Source organism: Erythranthe guttata, chromosome 13 (assembly GCF_056151865.1).
Source record: "Erythranthe guttata isolate IM_541 chromosome 13, IM_541, whole genome shotgun sequence".
In the NCBI taxonomy this organism is placed as follows: domain Eukaryota; kingdom Viridiplantae; phylum Streptophyta; class Magnoliopsida; order Lamiales; family Phrymaceae; genus Erythranthe; species Erythranthe guttata.
The window spans coordinates 19,380,683-19,390,167 of record NC_142545.1 but is presented as its reverse complement, the minus strand read 5'-3'; the positions used below and the strand labels follow the sequence as shown (position 1 = coordinate 19,390,167).

The 9,485-nt window shown below is 36.8% G+C and overlaps 1 protein-coding gene across 1 annotated transcript; it reads left to right on the top strand.

Annotated features, from left to right (window-relative positions):
* Positions 1–6,179: 6,179 nt before the first annotated feature.
* LOC105950922 (vesicle-associated membrane protein 721) lies at positions 6,180–8,802 on the top strand. The gene is made up of 5 exons (XM_012974303.2): positions 6,180–6,622; positions 7,187–7,328; positions 7,434–7,554; positions 7,812–7,874; positions 8,426–8,802. Exons 1-5 carry the CDS (start codon positions 6,418–6,420, stop codon positions 8,573–8,575), a joined length of 681 nt encoding a protein of 226 aa, XP_012829757.2. The 5' UTR covers positions 6,180–6,417; the 3' UTR covers positions 8,576–8,802.
* Positions 8,803–9,485: the final 683 nt, after the last annotated feature.

Genomic DNA, 9,485 nt, shown 5'->3' with positions numbered 1-9,485 from the left:
TATTTTAACACACTTTTTTTGGGTAAGACTAAGGACCCAAATTTATTTTTTTAAAACTTTATATTTCTTCGGAAGGCCCAAACAATTTGGTCTTGTTTCACTTCGGCCCTAGGAAATTTATTTATTGAGAACTTTATATTTCTTCGGAAGGCCCAAACAACTTGGTCTTGATTTCACTTCGGTCCACTAATTTATTGAAAGATTTAAAAACAGGGCCCGCCCAAGCTTATACGGTCTTGGGCTAAAAAATCAATTTGTGGCCTTCATTTTAATTTTAAAGTAATAAAAGTAAATAATTTTTTGATACTATTTTTAATTTTATGTGTAAATATTGCAAGTATTAATTACTAATATCATATTGAAAATTGACTCCAAATGCATTTATTTATTTATTTATTTATTTTATGCAAACAAAGTCATAATTAGGACCTTAAACACGCTCCTAATTTGTCTATGCCTAGAGTCGGGACTAATTCCGAACAAAATACGGTTTTAAACTAAATAATTTACATGTTAGAATATTAAAAGAAAAAAAAAATAGCACTATCTTGATTTTATAAGAAAGGCCCATTTTATAACGAGATTAAGTGATCAAAATATATAATATATATAACACATTATTATACATTTATATTTTTCTCAAATTTTCCCTTAAGACTCGTAATTTATTAGAAGAAGATTAATGTTAAAAGAATTAATGAGAAGGTTTATCGAATAGTTTACACATGATAGACAAGCATGTGACAAAAATACATAAAATATCATGAAGTCACACGATTTATTTAATATAGTATTCGTATTAAATTTAACTCTAAAAATAAATAAAAATATTCATATTTATTTTCCTAATATTTGAAATGGTAGTATAAGTAGCGCGTATAAATAAATCTTTGTTATAGAATAACCCACTAGCTATTTAAGTATCAAGTATATATACGCATATTATTTGTAAGCATAAGAAAGCTTCTGCAAGTTTTTCTAACTTGAGAGAATTGTGAATATCCATTGCGTAGTACATATATATATACATGAGTAGATACAAACATTGTCATGCTTGAATGTAGGATAGCTATTACAAATAAGTGACACGTTTCACCATGTCAGCTTCAATTCCTTAGTCCTTAAGCAAACATATATTATAATACTCCCCCTGGACTAAGAATTATTGGTAGCGGTTGCAAATTGGACGAGTGAAAATATATGCCTCGTTAAAAACCTCAAGTCGGAAAACCCAGTGGGACAAAACCGAACATAAGGGAAAAAGAGTGCATAACTCAATCCAAGCCGCGTGCATAAGCTGCCTCGTTAAAAACCTTTGCTGGAAAACCCAATGGGACCAAAACCAGTCAAAAGGGAAAAAGAGTGCAGCGCACTATTGCTCCCCCTGAAATGAGCAATATAGGTTCCGGAATGGGGCGTCAATCTTGCTTCATATTGGCTCTTCTCATTCCAATGGCGTATACCAACTTCTCAAAAGTAGAAGCCGGTTAGGACTTTGTAAATAAATCAGCAAGATTGTCGCATGAGCGAACTTGTCGAACATCGATCTCTCCATTCTTCTGAAGCTCATGTGTATGGAAGAACTTTGGTGATATATGTTTGGTCCTATCACCTTTTATGTATCCGCCCCTTGTTTGCGCTATACAAGCAGCATTATCTTCGTAAATGACTGTGGGCGTGTCTGTAACTGGATGTAATTGGCATGAATTTCGTACATGCGAAATAACGGATCGTAGCCAAACACATTCTCTCCCTGCCTCATAAAGAGCTATTATTTCAGAATGATTTGAGGAGGTGGCCACCAATGTCTGTTTGGTAGATCGCCAAGATATACCTGCACCATTATAACAAAACAAATATCCAGTTTGTGAGCGAGCTTTATGGGGATCAGATCTATATCCCGCATCGGCATAACCAACTAACCCTTGGTTAGTTGCATTCTTTGAATAAAATAATCCCAAATCTGCAGTACCACGGAGATATCTAAAAATATGTTTAACACCATTCCAGTGTCTCCGGGTAGGCTCAGAACTGTATCGCGCAAGCATATTTACCGCAAAAGCGATATCAGGTCGAGTGCATTGTGCTAAATACATTAACGCTCCGATAGCATTTAGATACGGCACTTCAGGGCCAAGTATCTCTTCATTAAATTCCTTAGGTCGGAACGGATCCTTTTCAGGATCTAAATTGCGCACAACCATAGGAGTGCTCAATGAATTGGAATTTTCCATATTAAACTTTCTGAGCACTCGTTTAGTATATGCAGATTGGTGTATAAGTATGCCGTTATTTTTATGCTCAAGCTCAATACCAAGACAGAGTTTGGTTTTTCCAAGGTCCTTGACCTCAAACTCTTTCTTTAAATATTCAGCAGCATTGGCCAACTCTTCAGGAGTGCCAATGAGGTTCATGTCATCTACATAAACGGCAATAATAGCAAATCCGGTTTCTGATCTTTTAATAAAAACGCATGGGCAAATAGGATCATTTTTATAACCTTCCCTGATAAGGTATTCACTCAATCTATGATACCACATGCGACCGGATTGCTTTAGACCATACAATGATCTTTGTAATTTGATTGAGTGCAGCTCACGAGGAGCGCCAGAGTTTGGCATTTTAAATCCATCGGGAATTTTCATATAAATATCAGAATCTAGTGAACCATATAGATAGGCCGTTACAACGTCCATTAGACGCAAGTCCAGTCCCTCTTGGACGACCATATTGATAAGAAAACGGAAAGTGATCGTATCCATCACTGGTGAATACGTCTCATCATAATCAATCCCAGGCCGCTGGGAGAAATCTTGAGCTACAAGGCGGGCTTTATATCTTACAATTTCATTGTTCTCGTTCCTCTTACGGACAAATACCCATTTATACCCAACGGGCTTTACATTATCCGGAGTTTGAACGATTTGCCCAAATACTTTCCGTTTTTCTAGGGAAGCCAATTCAGATTTTATTGCTTCCTCCCATTTAGGCCAATCATTTCTTTGGCGGCATTCCATTATGGAACGCGGTTCACTATCATAATCATCGTACATTATTTCTTGTGCAACCGAGAATGCAAAAATGTTATCGATGATTATCTCATTTCTATCCCATATTTCATTGCAAAAACTTATGGGATTCTCGGTATTCCCGGGATTTGATATCGCTTTTTCGATATCAGGCTCAACAGATTCATCTGGAGCATTCTCACTAGGAACCACTTGGTTCGAAGGTTCATCAATTTTCCCCTTTCTTTTTCTAGGAACAACGTCCTTTGATCCAATTGGTCTACCCCGTTTTTGTCGTGGGGGATCATCATTCATTTTCACATGTTCTTCAGGAACAGCGATCCTAGCTGGAACATTCACAGCTGGAATATAAGACTTCGTAACTTTACTGGCATCATTAAATGCATCAGGAAGTCTATTGGCAATATTTTGTAAATGAATGATTCTATGGATCTCATTTTCACATTCAGAGGTACGTGGGTCGAGATGAGATAAATGTTGCTCACACCAAGTGAGATTCTCGATTGGTTTTTGTTTATCATTATCACGGATATTCTGAATATCCTTACCAATCGGTATAAATAATGTCTCATCAAAATGACAATCCGCAAATCTAGCGGTAAATAAATCACCCGTCATTGGTTCCAAGAACCTAATAATCGACGGTGAATCAAACCCAACGTATATGCCAAGTCGGCGTTGGGGACCCATTTTAGTCCTCTGAGAATGAGGAATTGGCACATGCACAGCGCAACCAAATGTGCGAAGGTGCGAAATATCGGGCTCAAAGCCTAATGCCAATTGCATTGGGGAATGCATATGATAAGCAGTTGGGCGTAATTTAATCAGTGCTGATGCATGCAATACTGCATGGCCCCATGCTGCACTAGTGAGTTTAGATCTCATCAGCAAAGTACGAGCAATTATTTGGACGCGTTTAATCAGAGATTCCGCCAGTCCATTTTGAGTGTGAACGTATGCTACTGGGTGCTCGACATTTATTCCCAGTGCTGCACAATACTCATCAAAAGTTTTTGATGTAAATTCTCCGGCATTATCCATTCTTATGTTTTTAATGGGATAATCAGGGAAATGTGCTCGGAGTTTAATAATTTGTGCTAGCAAACACGCAAATGCAACATTTCGCGTAGATAATAAGCATACGTGGGACCATCTACAAGATGCGTCCACCAAAACCATAAAATATCTAAATGGCCCACTTGCAGGGTGTATTGGTCCACAAATATCACCATGAATACGTTGTAAAAACGATGGTGATTCATAACCGACCTTTTCAATGGAAGGTTTTATAATGAGCTTTCCTTGTGAACATGATTCACAGAAATATTCATTGGACATCAAGATTTTTGTATCTTTTAATGGATGTCCTTTAGTATGTTGTGCAATCCTACGCATCATAGTCGTTCCTGGGTGACCCAGTCGATCATGCCATAACCCGTGTATATCGGGATTAACAAGTTTCCATGGCATAGTGGCGTAGGATTCGAAAGCTCGAATTTGGACACAATACAGTCCAGAAGCTGTCGCTTCGAACTTCTCATGAACAATTCTTTTGTCCATGACATATGATGTGACGCATAGACACTCCACGGTATTTTCAACCAGTGTCTCTAAATGATACCCATTGCGTCTCACATCTTTAAAACTCAGTAGATTCTTGTTCGATCTACCGGATATCAGTGCATTTTCAATATGCAAAGTGGTACCATTAGGCAACACAATTGTTGCGTTCCCGGAGCCATCTATTATTTCCGCGGAACCTGCAATGGTTTTAACTTGTGCCTTGCACAAAGTCACACTCGAGAAATATATTTTATTATTGAATATTGAGTGTGTAGTTGCACTATCGAGTAGGCAATAATCATATTTGTCCATATTTTTCATGTACGTGTATCAAAATCAGCTCGACCTCGGGTATTTATCCTCCAAGGGAGATATGTACATGTGGGTTTATTCAAAACAACTCAATCTTGGGAATCACACCTTCCAAGAGAGATTTATATACAGTGGGTACAAAATAATCCAAAACCCTTTCAATTTGGACTTGTGATCAATAGCCTCTAAGTTGGCTCTTGACGGGTTTTACCTCGTCTAATGACTCTACGAGCTTCAGGCTCGGAGTTGTTTTCAGATATTTGGCCTTTAAATCGGCTTTTGACGGATTATCACGTCTTGACTCAACGAGCTTCAGGCTCGGAGATATATTCTGATATGTGGCCTTTAAATCGGCTTTTGACGGATATTATCACGTCTTGACTCAACGAGCTTCATGCTCGGAGATATATTCAGATATATGGCCTTTAAATCGGCTTTTGACGGATATTATCACGTCTTGACTCAACGAGCTTCAGGCTCGGAGATATAGTCTGACCTCTATACGGTCTCTGTTAAGCTCTACGGGTACTATGCCCGGAGTTAAAACGATAGCCTCTAAATCGGCTTTAAACGGAGATTATTATTTCTCCAACTCCACGAGCATCAGGCTCGGAGTTTATATCTTGGCCTCTAAGTCGGCCCACAGATCTGTTGATATATAACACGTGCTTATAACACTGCTTGGGATCCACAAGCTTGTAAATATAAATTTCAGCAGTAATTCAACAAATAAATAAACAATAGATTAATATACACGAATCCATCATATCCTTTGAGAAATGATAGCGTATAAAATACCGAAGTATTCGCTAATCATTCTCGTTTGTCTTTACGACAATAGATCGAGGATCTGGATTTTCGTAAAATAAAATAGAGAAAGAAAATACGAAAATAGCAAATCCCTATCGAGCAAAAACTCGTGCTGATAACGTGTTATAGAATAACCCACTAGCTATTTAAGTATCAAGTATATATACGCATATTATTTGTAAGCATAAGAAAGCTTCTGCAAGTTTTTCTAACTTGAGAGAATTGTGAATATCCATTGCGTAGTACATATATATATACATGAGTAGATACAAGCATTGTCATGCTTGAATGTAGGATAGCTATTACAAATAAGTGACACGTTTCACCATGTCAGCTTCAATTCCTTAGTCCTTAAGCAAACATATATTATAATAATCTTAATATTTAAGTACAGGGAATATGTCAAGCAAGTAATTACCGATAAAAATATAAAGAAATAAATAAACCGAAACGTAGTTTTGAAGTGAGTTAAAACCGGTTCGAGTCGGTGAGCCAACTGTCAAAAAATGCGTCATAAACAAAAGCAAGACCCCGTCATCTGTACTGACTGTACGCAAGGCCTAAAAGAAGGAGAGAGAAAAGGGGCTCAAATTGAACAGTAATCGCTAGAAATTCAACAAGATCTGTGGGTAAAAACAAATCGAAAAACCTAGGTACAAGAAGATCGTACCTAATTGATTAGGATTTCTACTATTTGTCGAAAATGGCACAGAACAGCCGGAAGACGTTGATCTACGCACTGGTGGCGCGCGGCACCCCGCCGGTGGTGCTGTCGGAGTACACGGAATTCAGCGGAAATTTCAATTCGATAGCTTATCAGTGCCTGCAGAAGCTTCCTTCCTCCAACAATAAGTTCACGTACAACTGCGACAATCATACCTTCAATTACCTCGTTCACGATGGCTTCAGTAAGTCAGTTGTTGAATAATTTTGGGGATTATGTTATTTTATTTGTTTTTTTTTTTAATTTGACCTGATCTCTGCTTGTGCCGATCGTAATTGTTTTTATTGATGATTGTTTTGGATTTTGATTTCCCCGATTGGTTGGTGTGTTTTCTTTGATTGAATTGCAGCATGTCATTTCCATTTGTAAGTAGATTTACCAGATCTGAACATAAAGTTCTTTTATCCTCCTTAAACAAATTAATGAATTAATAACTGAATTGTACATCAGATTAAAAAAAATATATAATATTTGTCCCAAAAATGGATTGGTGGATTCTGGAATTCGTTAGTGAACGATATGTACCCTCGGATCTTGATGAAGTGCTATTATGGACTCATCTATTATAGAAATATTTCTTTTTGAATAATTGGAGGGTTGCCATGAATAATTATTGTTTTTCTTATGCCGATATTATTTGCTGAGTGATGCCAAATTGGAAAGATAACTATTAACATAGATATGTGTAAGCTTTGATTGTCCAGTAAATAGTAATGGATTAACATAGAAACACTGACTTGTTATGCAGCATATTGTATTGTTGCTGAAGAATCAGCTGGAAGACAGCTCCCGATGGCTTTTCTGGAGCGTATCAAAGATAACTTTGTGGCAAAATACGGTGGTGGGAAGGCTGCAACAACTCCTGCTAATGGCCTGAACAAAGAATTTGGGTATTTAAATATCTTGTTTCTGGCAAAAGATTTACAAGAATTCCTGTTTTGTTTTGTCATTTAACGGTAAGAAGTCTTTAACCTGGAAAATACTTATTGAATCAGACCAAAGTTGAAGGAACATATGCAATACTGCATGGACCACCCTGAAGAGATAAGCAAACTTGCGAAGGTCCAGGCTCAGGTTTCAGAAGTCAAGGGTGTTATGATGGAAAACATCGAGAAGGTATGAGGATCATTAGTTAACTTTATTCTGAGAACGAGACGTATGAATTTTGCATAAATTTTTCTCATTCTGGCCATTCGTTAACATTGAGATTTTGTGCTACCTTGCATTCATTCTTTCCGGAAACGAAAAAGATAGTAGTGAGGACATTGTTAAATCAACTTAGCCCACATGTCTTCCAATTTTAGTTATTCCGGAATCAACATTTGTTATATGTTGAGAGTTAGATATTACATGACATATTTTATTTAATGCAGGTTCTAGACCGTGGAGAAAAGATAGAGATTCTGGTGGATAAGACTGAGAATCTTCATAATCAGGCATCTCTCTCTTTCTCTCTCATACTTTACCATCTCTCTTGTTTTGGTTGTATAAAATTCTCTTAAACACTGTTGCTAAACTCGTATGAGAGTGTATATGGGGATGTGGGATTATGTCTTCTATGTTAATAGATTAATGGTTCTTAACTTGATATTGATACTAGTGCGCACTATAGAAAAGGCTAAAGTAACACCACCAGTTCTTGATGCTAGTGCGCACTATAGAATATTGCTCTAGTGGACCGACATTTTTCTTGGTCTTCTACATGGTTTTATTTATATCTTTGGTGCAACATGAAATGCCGTTGACAGAGTGTTACCATTTAAAACTTGAAACAAATGAAGTATAGCAGGCAGTTACGTATTATTCAATTATACAATCAGAAGATATATTAGGAATTAGGGCCAGTAAACAGGAAATTAGGTATCACTGGAGAGAGATATTCGTTGAAATTTAGAAACATTAACCAATCATTTTAAGCTCTCTTGTATGGTTATATCAATGCATCTTGTACCTATAATTCTTCGATATGTTACTTGGAACGAAACAGGCCCAGGATTTCAAGACTACTGGAACAAAAATCAGGAGGAAAATGTGGCTGCAAAATATGAAGATCAAGTTGATTGTTTTAGCTATTGTGATTGCGTTGATCCTGATTATAATACTCTCTGTCTGCAAGGGGTTCAACTGTGGAAAGTGAATCGTCTGATCACTCAAATGCGGAGATCTATATATATATCTCTGCTGATTTCGAGGTTTGATATGCTCGGATATGATTGTTTAATTAAGAAATTCTTTTTGTATGTATTAAACAAGTTTGTACCTATACGATATTCATAGGTGAACTCCTGAACAAAGAGCTATACAACAGTTTATTCTGCTTCGTGTAATGAACCGTGCTCCTAATGCAATTATTTAGTGGTCTAATCATCTTGCAACTCGTATCTTCGTTCAAATAAGAACCCTAAATTTCAAAATTCCAATTCTTTTTTTTTTCTTTTAAGTTAGTATCCCCTTCAGCTTACCAACGTGTGGTCTTAGATACTCACATTTCATTTTTTCCAACTACTCATTTATGTTTTGTTAGTCTTTTTAATCTCTTAAGAAAGTAAATGAAGTGGAGAACTCATTGGAATGTCACTGTGTTTTTTTAAGGGTAAATAGCATTTAACTCCCTACAGTTTGATCTTTGTGCACATGACCCCCTAGATTTTCAATATATGCATATGAACCCTTCTAGTTTGAACTTTGTGCACATGACCCCTTGTACTTTTCATATAAGCACATAATCCCTATATGGTATTCCATTTGGTAAATAATCATTTTTATTATGAAGAGAAGTTTTTTGGAAATACATAGGAGTTATGTGTCTACATTAAAGTACGAGGGGGCCATGTGCCCAAAGTTAAAACCACGGGGTGATAAGTGCTATTTATCCCTTTTTTTTTAATCACTAGTCATCATAAATCTAAACAGGCTGAACAAAACAGGGCCCAGTGAATTAAAAACCCCTCTCTTTTGGGCCGAAAAAAACATATTGGGCGTGTAAAGTAGCAACAGTAGCTTTGCATATATATCTACTGAAATGATTAACGCGGCAGCAAAATTAC